This window comes from Heloderma suspectum, chromosome 15 (genome assembly GCF_057233095.1).
Source record: "Heloderma suspectum isolate Gila_16-S chromosome 15, 16-S_ref, whole genome shotgun sequence".
NCBI classification, from domain to species: Eukaryota; Metazoa; Chordata; class Lepidosauria; order Squamata; family Helodermatidae; genus Heloderma; species Heloderma suspectum.
The window spans coordinates 21912686-21929218 of record NC_139472.1 but is presented as its reverse complement, the minus strand read 5'-3'; the positions used below and the strand labels follow the sequence as shown (position 1 = coordinate 21929218).

The 16533-nt window shown below is 50.3% G+C and overlaps 1 protein-coding gene across 1 annotated transcript in view; it reads right to left on the bottom strand.

Moving 5' to 3' along the window:
* Positions 1 to 16533, bottom strand: part of GPR153 (G protein-coupled receptor 153) — a 52431-nt gene that overhangs the window by 15499 nt on the left and 20399 nt on the right. Inside the window, exons 2-3 of the mRNA XM_084821836.1 lie at positions 9446 to 9983; positions 7626 to 8055 (exon numbers count right to left, since the gene is read on the bottom strand). Coding sequence (XP_084677962.1) covers positions 7626 to 8055; positions 9446 to 9801 — 786 coding nt within the window. The 5' untranslated portion in view covers positions 9802 to 9983. The remainder of the gene's footprint in view (positions 1 to 7625; positions 8056 to 9445; positions 9984 to 16533) is intronic.

Sequence of the window (16533 nt, the reverse complement as noted above, 5' to 3'; positions counted from 1 at the left end):
TTCATGGCCAAGTGGGGACTAGAACCCATGTCTCCCCAGCCCAACACTGCACCATACTGGCTTTAAACCCTTGATGCATGTTTAAAAGCAAAGCAGCTTCCCATCCTGGCAGTGAAGATTAACAGTGGAGAAAGAGGAAATTGAGGGAGAAAATATTGTTTATACAGAGACTATGATGTACGTAGCACTCTGCAGGGTAACGTATGCAAGGGGAAAGTTCCTGCCCCAAGGAGATTACAATCTCAGTTTCAACAGAAGGCGAAACTGGGTGTTGGTCAAGGAACAGTATATTATATCATTTTATTCTTTATTTATTTCTAGAAAAAAGGAAGAAACCGCTCCCACCATTTGGAATCATAACGTTGCTGTAAGAAGCCTACTTTTGCCTGCATTTCCTGCTGCTGTTGTCAGCCCTCCCTGGAGTGCCCGATCTGTGCATGGAGCGCTGGTGCTCGTAAAGCAAAACCATCCAATTATTAACACCTTTGAATTTAAATTGGGGGCTAGAAGGGCGAGGCTGGGGTGGAGGGGGGAACAAAGAGGCAAACATGCCAACATTTATATTAATTGAGGCCAGCGACAGCAGCTTCCCTCCGGTTAATCAGTGTTTCATTAACGCCCCTAGTGTAAGCCAAATCCAAACTAACTGAATTTGATCTTTATTAAATGAGTATGCCATGTTGCTCCGCAGTCTGGTGCAGCTCCATCAGGCTCAAAGTAAAAACCGCAAATGGCTGAGACGCTACAGCTGGATAGGGGTGCAAGGAGAGTTTGACTGGGGATCTCTTTTGCGGTCTTACATGCTCAGAGCCATAAAATGATGCTCTTGGAGATAGCAGCCTCATAAGAACATAAGAAGAGCTGTGCTGGATCAGACCAAGGGTCTATCGAGTCCAGCATTCTGTTCACACAGTGGACAACCAGCTGCCCCAATGGGAAGCCCACAAGCAGGATGCGAGTGCAACAGCACCTTCCTGCCCATGTTCCCCAGCAACTGGTCACATAGGCATACTGACTCTGATACTGGGAGTAACATAGAGCCATCAGGACTAGTAGCCATTGATAGCCTTCTCTTCCTCCATGAATTTGTCCAGTCCCCCTTTCAAACAATCTAGACTGGTGGCCATCACAACACTGTATGACAGTGAATCCCATAGCTTAACTCTGCGCTGCGTGAAGACGTCCTTCCTTTTATCACTCCTGAATCTCCCACCAATCAGCTTCATGGGATGACTCTGTTGGGTTCTGGCATTATGAGAGAGGGAGAAAAATGTCTCCCTCTCCACTTTCTCCACACCATGCAAAATTTTGTACAGCTCTATCCTGTCTCCCCTCATGTGTCTTTTCTCTAAGCTAAATAGTCCCAGATGTTGGAAAGCTAAAAAGATGCCGAACGTTCTAACCTCTCCAGCCCCTTGAACGTTTCAGTTGCCCTTTTCTGAACTTTTTCCAATATCCTTTCTTAGATGCCATGACCAGAACTGTAGTCGGTATTTGTATAAGGGGAGTATGATCTCTTATCAGCCTCCTTTCTGATCAAATGTCCAGACCACCTTCTCACATCTCCACATGGGTGTACACTTGGGGACAGGATGCTGCTCTTGGGTTCAAGACCCTTCTGCATGCGGCTGAGCTGAGCTCCCCCCCCCCCCGCCCCCAGTCAAGCAGCATTAGCAAGCTCTTGTGATGGACCCTGGTCAACTCTTCTGTCTTCTCTCAATTTTTACAGCGGCTGCAGCAGAGGGCTGGGGGGCTCCTGCGCAGGGCGGTGGTGGAGTCAGCACGACTCCTCCATTCATTTAGGATTCTCCCTGTGGCAAAGGGAGCGTCTCCATAAAAAAGGCAGCGGCCTTTGTCTCTGCCATGTGGGCCATGCTGCCTATCAGATACCTGATCTGACTGGCCAGTGAGAGCCCCCAAGCAGAAGCCTGCTGTCAGGAGCGCCCTAGCTGCCTCTTACAGTTCCCTCCAATAGCCGACTCAGGAAACAGACAATGAGGATTCTTTCCAAGGGTTTATTCCTTTATTACTTTATGACTCTTACAGATACTAATCACTGGCAACTAAGCAAGGAACTGCACTGGGGTAGATAGCAGAGTAGCCTAAGCTCCAGGTAAGGCAGTTGGTCCCTGTTTGAAGGAGAACCGCGGGAAGACTCTGAACTTATGGGCTAGGGAGAGATCCTCCCTCTTTCCCTTGGGTCCTTGGGACGCGACCGTTGTTTTAGCACCAAACAAGCAGAGCACCTCCTTTCGGCGCCCTCCATCTGTCGTCGCTCCCTGCGTCTACGCTGAGCGTCCAGCAAGCCCCCCTCCGGCGCTCTCTCACTGCCAGGGTCACTATCTATCCCAGGAATGCTGGCAGGAGGAATCTCTGCCAGCTGCTGTGCCTGTGGGAGATGAGCGAGCTCCTCTCCCATGGATTGTTGTTTGTCAGAACTGCTCTGGGGCTCTATGGGCTCAGTTTCCACCCTGACACCTGCCAACCCTTAGTGTATCTCTACTTCCAGTTGCTAAGCTGCAGCCATTCAGAGCCGTCAAGTGTAGGTTTCCAGAAGGTGGCCATGTTCGAAGTGTAGTGACTCTGTGGTGCCTGCCAGACGCTTCGTGGCCTGTGTGGCGGGAAGGGCACTAGAATTTCACATCTTTCCTCAAACAGCCTGGAGTCTGGGCGAACTTTAAATCCTAGCACAGTTCAACTCATCATCTGGTCTTGCTCAAGTTACACATGTTCTCTCTCCTTCTCTCTCCGAGTAGCATATTGATTGTGAACTAGGCTGACCACCCAATTCCGTTTTTGGGGAGTGGTTAATCGTATTCGTTTTAGTTGATTCCTCGGTTAGTCATTTAAATCTGCCTACATTTTCAGATGTATACATTTGGTTCCAGGGCCTGGTTTGAAGGTCCATGATGCATTTACCTTGCTGAAGCAAAGTAAATAAATCGTGGGGGGAGACGCCTGTAGCTCAAAATAACGACGACGGCAAACTTTGCTTTTAGGGTGAATGCCGACAACCAGTGGAACATTTCAGAGAGGACAGAGAAGGGATCTGCTGATGACAGGGGAGAGATCTGCTGTATTTCTCCCTCCTGAGACGAGAGATGAGAGATCTGGTCAATTTTCTCTGCCCTCTTTATCTGTGGCGGAGGGTCCTCTCCTTTCTTTTGAGGCCCATCACCTTTTTGAAGCGAAGGCATCAAAGGAACACAGCCTTCTCCCTCCCTCCCATTCTCGGTGAGAGAAAACTCTGCCTTCCCAAGCAGCCAGAATCCCGGGAGTGCCGGGTTTAACTGCCCTCAAAAGCCAGGGATCAGCCTGGTGGAAGCCAGCCAGTGCCTGAGGCTGGGGCTGGCTCTGGTGCCAAAAAACAAAGTCCATCAGGCTGACTCCCTCCCTCCCTCTGCTACCTTCTTCCTTCCTTCCTTCCTTCCTTCCTTCCTTCCTTCCTTCCTTCCTCTCTCTTCTGTCTTAATGACCTCCCAGCTTTCCTTTGCTTTCTGAGGAATGTGGTGTTGCAAGGCTGAGCCTTGGCAGAGCAGCTCAGAGACCAGGAAGCTGCAAACCCCCAAAGGCCCGGATCCGGTGCCGCGTCCTCTCCCCCTCCCTCCCCGTCCGGGAGGGGAGACACACCAATGGCCCCTCCTTGTGCTGCCACCTGCTGGAGTACACTGAGTAGCACACAGGGAGAGAAGGACAAAAAAGCCTAGAATCTGCATGTGAGCGTATGACGTGAATTAATGCTGCATTACTTTGCACCATGGTTTGGAGGGGTTCGAGTGTTGGACTGGAGCTCAGGAGATCTGGGTTCTAGTCCCCACTCGGCCATGGAAACTCACTGGCTGACTTTGGGCCAGTCCCTCACTCTCAGCCTAATCTACCTCACAAGGTTGTTGTGAGGATCAAATGGAGACAGGAGGACTGAGTAAGCTGCCTTGGCTTCAGGCAAGAGGAAAAAAAGGCAGGATATAAATGTAATAATAAACAATCAAAGAAAGAGTGGTGTTTCCACCTTGACGTATGTGGGTCGCTGAGCTGAAAACCTTGAGGGCATATTCATAAAAGGGGCGAGCGGCGATGAGTGCTTTACCGCCAGTGCTGATATGTGTTGAGTGTTTTTGAAGTCAAGAAGAACTATAATTGGCAGAGTTCTGTTTTGATGCAACATGACGGTGTCAGAACCAAGTGACAACCATTTGTTCTCTTTGATCCAGTTTGTAGCATACAACTCACGGAGCCCTGAGGAATTCTGCCAACCCATTCAGTGGCTGGACTTGCCTATTGCTTAAGGCAGGGCTGGAGAATGCATGGCCCCCTTGACATTGGTGGACTGCAACTCCCACCAGCCCTAGTAAGCACAGTCAGTGGTGATGGATGATGGGAGTGGTAGTCCAGCAGCATCCCCATCCCTGCCCAAAGGCTGTCTCTTTAAGGGTGTAATCCTGTGCATGTTTAGACAGAAAAAAATTGTACAATCCAATGCATGTTTAGACAGAAAAAAGTCCTGCAACTCCAGGCATTCCCCAGCTAGCATGGTTAGCTGAGGAATGCTGGGAGTTGTAGGACCTTTTTCTGTTGAAACATGCGTAGGATTATGCCTGAAATCTCTTTAAGTTTAAATCTCTACTAAGTTGGATTTGCCTTCATTTAATGTCTCAAGAAACCTTTCGCTAATTCATCCACCCTTGGCCAGGCGTGCGAGTTTTACCCCAAGTAAAAGCCAGCTGCCTTGTTTGTAAGTAGCAAGGCCCAGGTTCATCATCACCATCATCCTCTGACTTATGAGGATTTACAAGAAGATAATGCCTGCAAACACTCTGAACACTCAAAAGCATGGCTCTGTGACAATCGGGTCACATGGGACCCTCTTTGTACTGCCCTACTGTGGATTTTGGATTTTTTTCTAATGGGCATACATACCTTTGTGTGCCATGAAGAATCCTAAGCTAGTTGTTCAGGAGAGGGATTCTAAAATTGGAGGAAGATGATTTTCTAATACCTGAACACAGGACTGCACTTTTTCAGGGTTACATTCCATCCAACCACTAGATCAGCCTTCCCTGACCTGGTGCTCTGGAGATGTGTTGGACTACACCTCCCATCATCCCAAATGGCCATGCTGGGGAGGGGGCACCAGATTGGGGAAGGTTGCACTAGGTAATGCTACCCAATTTGGTTCCTATTTACCATTTCCCTTAGTACATGACTACAATTAACCTCCAGTGTTGCTACTGTAAAAACGGCCATGTTGCTCTTGAACTCTCTTCTCCCCATCATAAGGGGCAGATGCAGATAGCTGCTGCATTTCATATTTTCAAAAATGGGGAACTGGGCATTTGTTCTTTCTTTGCCCTAGCACCTTGCAGACTAGAGTCTACTTCCAAGCCCGTTGGCCGCAGGAGTTGGGGCAGGGCACTGAGATGTGCTTTAGAAAATTAAGCCACCATACCGGGTGCCTTGATTTAGTTATCTATCATCCCATTTATATCCTGCCTTTTTTCCTCTTGCAAGGAACCAAAGACAGCGCACATGAGCTTCCTCCTCTCCATTTTATCCTCACAACAACAACCCTGTGAGGTGGGTTGGGCTGGGAGTCAACACCACTGTCAGAGCGGGAGGCTGCCTGCACCACTGATTCCCTCGTCCCATTGTCAAAACATGAGAAATGACCTCATCCCAGATGCACTGGAAGTCCACGAAGCAGTGTGTGCTACAGCTGACTGGTGCAGGGGAATCCCAGATGCATTTCCACTGCCCAGAAAGCACGGCTCCATCCCAGATCCTCGGCCATATGGTAAAGGAGAGGGGCAGGGAATATTAAAGGGACTATCCTGAATTTCCCAAGGAGATGCTGCCTTATTATCGAAAAGGAGCTGAATAGACATGAGTCTCACTTTTGTGAAAAAATTTTGTTCAAAAATTCCTTTCCAGGTTCTCAGGTAACAACCTAAGGTATAAACACATTTATTGCTATTATTATTAATATTTGCTTTGAGCTCTTGTGAGAGTTATCTTTGCCTCCCTATGTTGTTTCTTCAGAACTGGTGTGGTGTTGGGGAGGAATACAGCCTGGCTATGTACTGATTACACATAAATAGTTTCATTCTTCTGATGAAGCGCAGAAACAGCATTAAAGTCTGGAGTTGTCATCAGATAGCTCACTATTGCTCACTATTGTTATTATTTGTTGAAAACTGATATTTATGAACTGAATCCAATTTTGGATGAGCATATTTACTCTTGTTAGCCATTATCGTCCAGAGACATTTTTGAATTATAATTATACTTGCAGGGTAGACGCAAATTACTTATGTTTACTACCATGATTATTAATTGTTAAAATGGAACATTCTGGAGCTGTACTCCGTTTTGTATAGAACATGTCACACCATTTCACATTCCTGAAGAAAGCGGATTGCATACTATCTTTTGAGACTCTGCGTTTGCAGGTTGCACAGCCACATTGTGCCAAGGTTCTTGGTTTGGCCCGAACACGCAGGGAAGAAACCAGACTTGGGAAATGAAGCGGCCATGCCAGAAGGTCAGCTCTCCTCATTGGGGTGCAGGATCCTAGCTGCCATTTTATTTCCAGCCCATCCGGAAGTGGCTATGTTTAGCAGGGGCCATCTCAGCGGTTGCAGGGAGGTCCTGGGAAGTGAGACTGTGGGAGGTTTGGAATCTAGTTTTGGCAGGCACTCTGTTTTCCAAGATTGTGGGGGAGAGAGGTTTTCCAAGGAAAAATGAGCAATAAAAGACCCGCTTCCAGTACTTAATTCCTGAAACGAGGGTCCTAGTAATCAAGGTGTCTTGGAATTAGGGATGTACAGATCATGTTAAATCCGTTCTGTTTTGTGGATTGTCTTTCATTCTGTTGCCCTGCTCATGGATGGAATCAGATTTCTGTAACAGAATTTCATTCTACTTGTGCTAATTCGCATGTGCGCTAATGCACACTTGTGCCCATGCAGATTAGCACTAATCCACATGAACTAATGTGCATTAGCACTAATCTGCATTAACTAATGCGCATTAGCACTAATGCACATTAGTTAATGTGAATTTGGACAAATCTCCCCAAAAGTGAAAAAACATGAAGATGCACAAATCCACTTTTTCATGCTTTAGCCCATGGGGGGGGGGATGTGCATTTTTAGTCAGTAGTGTTTTTCCTTCATATTTTTGTATGGCTAAATTTCTGTATAATTCCTGGAAAGTAAGAAAAGTGTCCACAAGTTGCACTATTTGGAACAAGGTTGCCCACTGTGAAATCCATGGGTCGGATTCGTAGAAATCTGAAATTTGAATCCATTGTGGATTTCTCTAGCAACCCTACTTGGAATAAATTTGTACAAATTCCAGTTTCTAGCTAGTGTGGCTTGTGTATGTTGGGGTGCACTTCAGGTCTCAAGAGAGGGACACACAAAATCCCCACATTCTACTAATCCGGGTATTGCTTCTATAAAATCTCAGGTTGGCAGCTGGTGTTGATGTACCTTAACCATCTTAATCTCCCTTGCAAGTTAGTGTATTCCCAACATATTTCTATATATTCTTGAACACCCCCCCCCCGAGAGTACCACCCACTGGGCTGTGCCCATTCCCCAGTAATCATAACTGGACTGACTCACCAGTATAGGGAAGCCCATCAGGAAGTCATAGATGAAAACGATCCCGGTGATTAAGTAGGTGATCTGTAGGGAAGTCTTAATGGGTTCAGATCCATCGATGGAGGAGCGGCGCTTGCCCTGGGCGTCTTCCACGACAATGGTGGGCACGTTGAACTTGTTTTTGTCGATGTTGTTGCCCGTCTGGATGGAGAGCGTCTGGAACAGGGCGATGCCCACACAGACCACGCCCATGACGATGCTGCCGCTGATTAAGAGCAGGAAGCAGACGCCAAAGCCCAGGCCGATCTCGGTGACAATGAACCGGCAGTCGGCGGCGTAGAAGCGCTCCGTGGTGTCATGCCAGCCCACAGCCGGCAGCGTGGAGAGGATGAAGGACACCATCCAGATGCCCATGACAGTGTGGACCGCTTGCTTCTTGGTGTTGCTTAACCTGCAGGGAAGGGAAAGAACGAGAGCTGCCCCTTCGGCCAGAGCAACATTTCCTCTCTCCTCCTTGCTAAAATGCCACACTGCACAGGCCCACTGAGTTTCCTTGAAAACTGCAACGTTCCTGGAAAGGGACACCTGACTTGCTTGCTCAGCCAATTCTGGGTGGATGCTGCGAAAGAGGACAGATCCCTTCCTCCATAGGCACCTGTGGCACAAACTCTTCCCACCGCAAACACCCCTTTCACGGGGCACTGCCATGCTGCAATGAGCTGGCTGGGGCTGAAGGCCTCAAGAGGGTTTGGGGGTCAGTTCTTGGGTGGCGGGAGAAGCGTGGTAGAGAACGCCAATAATGATGAGTCATTCCCCATGACAAGATCTCCATGGCCAGATCTCGATGACGCGCCTTCTTGCCCTGTTGTGGCTTTGTGGAGCCACCTGGCCGGCCACTGGCCTGATAGAGCAGGGCTCTTCTTATCGTCTTATGAATGGGACTTCCTGCCTTGACAAGGCGTACATGTACATTTATTGCCAATGCCGCCCCAAATTCATACAGCAGAGGTGTACTTCTTTTCCTGAATTAAAAACTGAAGCAAGACTTTGGCCTTACACCAAAAAACCTTTTCTTCTAAAGTGAATAAGAATGACGCCCCTCCTCCCGCTCTGATGAACCCTGTTCCTGTGTCTTGCATTGATCACTTATCTGGCATGACCCTCAATGGAAGGAGGCAGGCCCAGAACTCATGCAAAGACTCGACAGGCAGCGTCCTCTGAAGGGACAATAATTCCAGGGCGTCCTTGCGTCCAGTTGCATGCCAGGGAGAGACATGGCCAAATAGGCCACTTCCGAGAGGCTAATTGGAAGGAGTCCAGGGCAGAGGAATGAATCATGCAGAAACACTATGGGAAGCCTCTTCTGTGCAGGTACTTTGGGCATACATGGTGGGAATTATCAAAATATCCCTAGGAAAAATATGTTTTGTCGACACCGACTGGCAGCAGCAGCTCTCCAGGTTTTCAGGCAGGATTCTTTCCTAGCCCTACCTGGAGATGCTGGGGATCGAACCTGGGACTTCTGCATGCAAAGCAGGGGCTCTGTCACTGAGCCACAGCCCTTCCTTACTTCTTTTCTAGACCACTTTATATGCCTGATGAAGTGGCCTCTAGGCTGTGAAAACTTATGGCACAATAAACCTGCCTTTGCCAATTGGGGGGGGCTTGGGAGTGGGGATTCCCCCCCCACACACACACACACACCCTTTCCTGGAGGGTCTGCACCTTTAGGGCACCATCTGCTATGACACAGATGGGGACAAGGGCCTCCAGATATCCAGGGGGCTGTTCTTGGGAGGAAGAAAGTGCCCCTCCAGGAGCCTTAAGCAGGAAGAACTTGCCTGTAGTTCACCGGCCAGCGGACCATCCACATGCGGTGGTAGGACAGCGAGGTGACCGAGAAGCAGGTGACCAAGGTCAAAGTGTAGAACGTCGAGACAAAGACTTTGCAGAGCCCCTCGTTCCATTCGTAGTCGGAGCGCTGCCGGCGGAGCTGGATGACCGAGTACATGGTGATGGGGATGGCAGTGTTAAGGATGTGTGTCCCGGCCAGGGTGCAGATGAGGAACTCTAGGGGCTTCCATTTCTTCTGCTTGGCGCTCACGCTGAGAATCCCCCAGGCGTTGGCCAGGATGGAGAGCCCTGAGCAGACCAGCCAAGCCACCGCGTTCTTGTTCAGGTTCTGTTCATCATTCATGATGGAGGGTGGGGTCAGCAACTGGCGAGGCCAGGTGAGGATGACGTACCAGGAAGAACGAGGGGAGGAAAGGCATCCTCCAAGAGAGCCAGCGCCATCAAGGGTGCGTCAGGGGAGTGGGCAGATCCCACCTAAGGACCCGTGGGCCCAGAGGGCCTGATGCAGGATGAGGGCCCATGGTTCTGGAAGAGAAGAAAGAGACAGGATTAGACCACTGCCCCGCCTAGTCCCTCTGGGTTTCAGGTTCCAACGTGTGGGCGGGGGGAGGGATAGCTCCCGTTGGGTGGTGACTCAAGGGAGGGCCTTCTCGGTGGCTGCTCCCAGGCTCTGGAACTCCCTGCTGAGGGAGGCTAGGTTGGCCCCCTCTGTCTCCTTCTGCCAGCAGGCAAAGACATTTTTATTCAGGCGGGCCTTTGCCTAAATAAAAAGTTGATCTGTTGCTAAAGGGGGGTGTTTCTTTTACTGTAGTGTTTTTAAGGGATTTCTTTTCATATCGCATTCTGAACAAAGTTCAGGTTTTCATTTTTATTTTGTTATTGGTAGCTGCCCTGAGAACCATTTTTTTGGCAGAAAGGCAGGATATAAATCAGATCAATAAATGAAACAATACACAGCTTCAATTGAGAGAGAATTGGGCTGGGTCTGGAGCGGAGCAGACCCGGTTCTGAAGTGCAAGGCAGAGAACTAACGTGTGCGGACGGGAAGCTGCAATTCGCATGCTAGGGACGCCTAACAGGCCTGATCGAGTCTCTCACGACCTTTTGCCCTCCAGATGTTTTAGACTACAACTCCCAGCATTCCAGACCATGGGCCATGAAGGCTGTGGCTGATGGAAGTTAAAGTCCCAAACATCTGGAGGGCTGCTCTGATCTCACAGGCGGCGGTCTTTGGCAGGGGTCCTTTCCAGCCCTGCTTTCTAGGATCTTGGCAGCTCGAGATGTTGGGTATTGAACCCACAGCCTTCTGCACGCAAAGCAAACCCGCTGCCTTCTACGAGTCCTTCTCAAGGCACCCTGTGCTCAGCACATCAAGCTGCAGCCCTCAGAGACACGCTCCCACCAGGAACCGTCTCTTGTTTACTTGCCGCAGCCAAGCCGTGCCTGCCCACGCTGCAGAGGCGTGAATCGGAGGCCATCGTGCCTCCTGCTTCCACAGCGAGCAGTCGGCAGTTGGCACAGAAGTGTGACGGGGAACGGAGCATATGGCGGGGGCTGCAGGCAGGTGGGCAGGACTGGCACCCACTGAACTGACGGGGAAGCCCAGACAGGCAGAGGCGGCAGCGCTTGAGCGGGGAGAGCAGGAAGAAAGGCACAGCCTGACCGGCTGGGCAGCCAGGAGAGTGGCGAGGAAACAGCACGGGCTATGGTGCAATGAGGGAACAGATCAGGAGCTGCCCCGGGGGGCTCTATCTACAGCAGCTTCTCCCAGCCTGGTGCCCTCCAGATGGGCTGGAGTGCAAGTCCCATCATCCCCAGCCAGCACGCCAGCTGGGAACAATGGGAGTTGCAATCCGACACAGCTGCTCTAGAATCTCAAGCAGACGCAATCCTATTTTAATTGATCCATCGACCTGATCCGATTTTATCTGGAGATGCCAGGGACTGAATGCAAACAAGTTGCATTCAAACGGTTTGTTCGAATGCAAACAAATGGAAGCTTAATCCAGATGGGACGGAGGTGCTCCTGGTTAGTCAAAAGGCAGATCAGGGAACACGGACTCAGCCTGTGCTGGATGGGCTTGCGCTCCCCCTGAAGACTCCGGCTCGCAGTCTGGGTGAACTCTTGGGCTCGGCCCTGAACCTGGATGCCCAGGTCTCGGCAGTGGCCAGGCGTGCATTTGCACAGCTGGGGCTGGGGCACTAATTGGGCCCGTTCCTAGAGACGCCTGATCTGGCCACGGTCGCCCATACCTTCGTTGCCTCCTGTTTGGACTACTGTGTTCTATGTGGGGCTGCCTTCGAAAACTGTTCGGAAAGTTCAGCTGGTCCAGAATGCTGCAGCCAGACCCTGGACTGGCTGGTCACAGGGAGCACCGGACTCCCTTCTTGCAACAGCTTCACTGGCTACCGGTCTGTTTCTGGGCAGAATCCAAAGTGCTGGTTATGACCTACAAAGCCCTATATGGCTTGGCATCAGGCTACCTGAAAGACTGCCTCTTCCCATAAAAGCTTGCCCAGTTCTTAAGATCTTCTGTAGAGGCCCTTCTTTCGAGACTGCCGCCTTCAGAGGCACGTCTGGTGGCGACCCGAGAGACGGCCTTCTCAGTGGCCGCTCCCAAGCTGTGGAACTCCCTCCCGGGGGGGGGCAGGTTCACTCCCTCTCTGCTAGCCCTCCACTGGCAGGCAAGGACTGCTTTATTCAAGCGGGCCTTGGCATGTACGTGGGTCTGCTGAGCTGGATGCTGTTTTTACTTTGTTGTTGTGTTTCTAATTGTTTTCCAAATTGTGCTTTGACACATTTGCTTCTTGTTGTTTTTATCAGTGATGGTCAGCTGTCTTGAGTGCCATTTTTGGTAGAAAGGCGGGGTATAAATCAAACAGTCAATAAATCTGGGACCTTCTGTGCGCAAAGCAGGCACTCTGCCTCTGAGCTTTGGCTCTCTAGGAGGCGGATGCTAGAGAATTGGAAAATCTGTTATTGCCAGGGAGAGATTGCTTTTGGAGGGGAGGGGGAAGACCCCTCTACATTCCTTTTGGAAGAAATGCACTGAAGCGTCCACATCCCACTGGGAAGGTGCCACGGCTGAGCACATCATCCACACATCTGCACCACGTAAGGCAGGGGTGTTGAACGTCACGCCTGTGGGGTAAATTTGGCCCGCCTGAGGTCCTAATGGCCCCTCCCCCAGCTCCACCCACTTTCTCCTGACCACCGAGTGTTGGGTGTTTTCCTGGCTTTTGCACAGCCCCCCCCCCCCCCCCGTTGAAATGCCTCTTCTAAGGCTTCGTTATTGGCTGGAAGAGTTTTCAGTTAAAATACGCTGGTGTTCTGTTTTTGGCCCACCCCTTTTGCCCCGCCCACCACCAGAATTTGGCCCCTGAGAGCTTTTCTGACATGGAATGAGGCCCTCTGGCTGACAGAGGTTCAACACCCCTGACACAAGGTGCATCTACCCAATATCACTGTTAATTGAGCTAATGGATAGTACAAATCAGACATCCTAAAACACCTTGCATAGGTCCTTTGCCAGCTCCCTCGATCAGAACTATCCATCAAAGGAGGAATCATACAGCTTCAGATCTACTATTCAGCCTTAAAGTATTCCAAATGACGGCTTTGGGGATGGTTAACTGTCCACCTTTCAACCGATTAAGGGTACAATCCAAAGCATGTTTAGACAGAAAAAGTCCTACAACACCCAGCAGCAAGCCCCAGCTGCACTTTGCATTGGCATCCAGTCTCCACCTTCCCCGTGGCCTCCGTGACACAGTTTGGCAAGAGAACGTGCTTGGCACCGATCCGCCTGCCTCTGCATCTCTCCTCTCAGGCTTGGCTGTCCAAGGCTGGCTGAGACAAAGGCACCTTCGTTCCACGCGGCCCGTACAAATGTTCTCTTGCCATGGCCAGGCATGAATAATCAGAATAGCGCCAAATCAACCACCAGTAGCCTCCCAAACGTACGTCGCAAGCCAGTAATGACTACTAAGAAACCAGCCATTGTTATGACAAATGAGGGGAGGTCTGTGTGTTACGCTGGGGGTGGGCAGAAAGTCAATCTCCGGCAGCATTCCTGGCCATTGGCCATGCTGACAGTGGCTTCTGGGAGTTGAAATCCCCACCATCTACCTTCTGTCCACCCCTCTGTTATACTCCCCTTAGCATCCATGGTGGTGGGAGCAGAGTTCAGGGCCTGCAGCCAAATGAAGCACAGCAGAATGCAGCAGAGAGAAATGGCAGCATGCCAATGGGCTGGGATGGTTCGGACTCCAGGTGAGACAACACATTTTTGAATGCTCCCTTGTGTAAACAACTCCCTGCATGGAGAAAGCTAGCAAAGCAGGCTGGGCTAGAACCTTTCTTTCAGATGTGCTGGTTTTCTGTCTGCAGGAAGATTTTTGGGTGGTTGTTGTGTTTTACATCCCTCACCTGTAGTCTAAAGCAGCACGCTCCATTCCACCAGCACCAGTGCTGCCTCCCCCTGCAAGGTGATCTCCAAATATAGCACTCAATGGTTCGCCATAATACAAGTCATTGAGAAGCCCTGCAACCAGTGAGAGCTCAAAAGGGGCCTGTTTTTGGCTGAGCATACTGCTTACAAACCTGCCTCTTCCATTCAGGAATCCTGATAAGTCAAACATGCATATAAATCTCATTCAGATCTTCATGCTAAAAGCATGACAATTTCCAAGAACAGCCAAGTGCAGGGGGATGTTGGGTTGGGGCTTCTGTGCCCACTCACATCCCCTCTGCAGTTTTAACTCTTGCATGTTAAAGGTGAACACCTGCATAGGACTAGGGTCATTTCCTTCTATGAGAGGAAGGGGGGGGGACTGAGAAACAAGCCAGGGATGGGGCTAAACTTGGCCTTCCCTTGGCAATCCTAGTGCCCCGAGTGCGAGGAAGGATTTGCCACCCCACAGATGTGACCCAGCCCACCGCCCACAGCACTTCAGAGGAACCATGAAGAACTCAGCTAGCCCCTATCTATAGGGGAGGGCAGACTTTTCAGCCGGATGCCGTGCAGGGAGGTGGGTTGGGAGCTGCACGCACACATACCCACACACTCTCTTGCTCCTCTCCCACACCACACACATCTCAGTGTGCAAGGATGGGGAGATTTAAATCCTCTCCCACTCAGCTATCGTTACTCCTGGCCCCCAGCCTTTTCAGGGTACAGGAGAAGGCTCGAAGGTGAAGATCAGGCTGCTTTTCCAGGAGAAGGAAAGTCAGTGCCTTAATCGGGGGTGGGGGGGAGAGAGAAGACACAGCCTTGCTGTTATCCTCTGAGTCAGAGGAGGAACCTCCAGCAGAGCCTCCCATTCCCCAGCCTTGCAGAAGTCTGAGACTACAAAATAAGGCAAGGGCCCTTGAACAGTCCAGCCAGCTCCTCCAGGGTGGATGAAGTTCACCCCACTACACAGCCTGGCTGCCTGCATGAGGCTTCTGTTGGCTTCAGCTTGCTGCTGAGACAACATCCTCCTGTCATACTAATAGGACAAAGCGCCAGCCAGCGAAGCTCACGCTGAGCTCTCCGTGGTCCTGTTTCTGCTGGTGTTTACACAAGATGCATTTCTGCCTTTATTTAGCTGGCTATACCTGCTGTACTGACCTTGAATGGATTCTTCTTACGTGACACAACCTCACCAGTCTAGACTTGACTGTTCTACCTGGACTGGACTCTCCTTGCTCACGTCTAGCCATCAGATGCTATTTGGTCACTGCAGAACAGGACACGAGTGTTCCTGATTCAGATTACTCTGAGAAAACATTGAGACTGCTGCATCGGGACTGCTGGGAGGGGGTGAGGTTAAAGCTTCTCTTCCGCATCCCCAGTGATCCAGACCCAGGGATCTGTCCCCCACCCCAGCTGATGGCTGAACAGCTGGATGGTAGGAAAAAGTGGCCGGGGCACCCCAGGACATACAGAAAGCAGCCAAGTGCTACATGCTGGCCATTGCTGGCCACGTGATACAGTGTCATACCAATCTGCATAGCTCCACTTTCTTTCTTGGTCACATTACAGTGTGACAGAATGTTGGAAGCTCAACATGACACAGAGAGGGATTGCTGAGAACTGGCTCTCAGAAAGAAAGGAAGGAAGGAAGGAAGGAAGGAAGGAAGGAAGGAAGGAAGGAAGGAAGGAAGATCTAATCAGCACATCCTCAAAATACATGCTCACCAAATTATTAGTTATTTTTGCATCCTTTTCCATATCTGCTCGAAAAACCACATTCGACCTTTAGGACATGACATTATCTGTCAAAATGTGATTTAATGTTTAATCTGCAAAGCTTCCTGCGGCTTTAACCCAGACTTAATGAAAAAAAATATCTTCCATTATTTTTATTTCTTTTAACTGTGTGCTTCCCAAGGATCAAGGCTGGGTGGGGAAACTTCTCTGCATGGGGAGTATTTGGCCACTTGCTGCCCTCAGGGCTTCAGTCAGCCAGCCACACAGGCCATTGGCCAGCAGACAGACGCCGTTCCCAGAGGAATGTGTCAGGGCGGCCCTTGTGAGGGACTGGATCGTGAGCTCCCCTGGTTTGCAGCTGAGCCCGAAGCTGGCAAAGAAAGAACAACCCTTGAATGCATTCTTTCAAACTCCATTTTCTTTGAGCACTGTCTCAAGGTTTAAACACGCTTGTTTTTCTGCCACAGAATTCGAGCAGGTTCCTCACTTGTCCAGTTCATGCAGTGCAGGCACCCACCCTGACATCCCCCCGGCCACACCCCGAGAAGAGGCCAAAAATGCTGGCAGATGTGTTGATGCAGATCAACAAAGCAGTCCTAGCGGTTTCATCTCCCCTGGACCTCCAGGAGCAGGTCTTACGTAAAGCGAATGGGTCTTCATTGATCATGCATAACCAAGTCACCCCAGTGGAGTGACCTGGTTTGGACGTAATGACAGCAAATCACGGGTTAGCCTACAATTAGTAGTTAGCTTAGCTGTGGGTTGTTTAACATCACATAGCAACCCCAGATCGGCCAAATTGGAGGCTGAATATTCAAAAAGGCAGTAGAATGCAGCCACAATTTGCCCCCGTCACGTGCGAATGGGCCCACTGCTGCTGG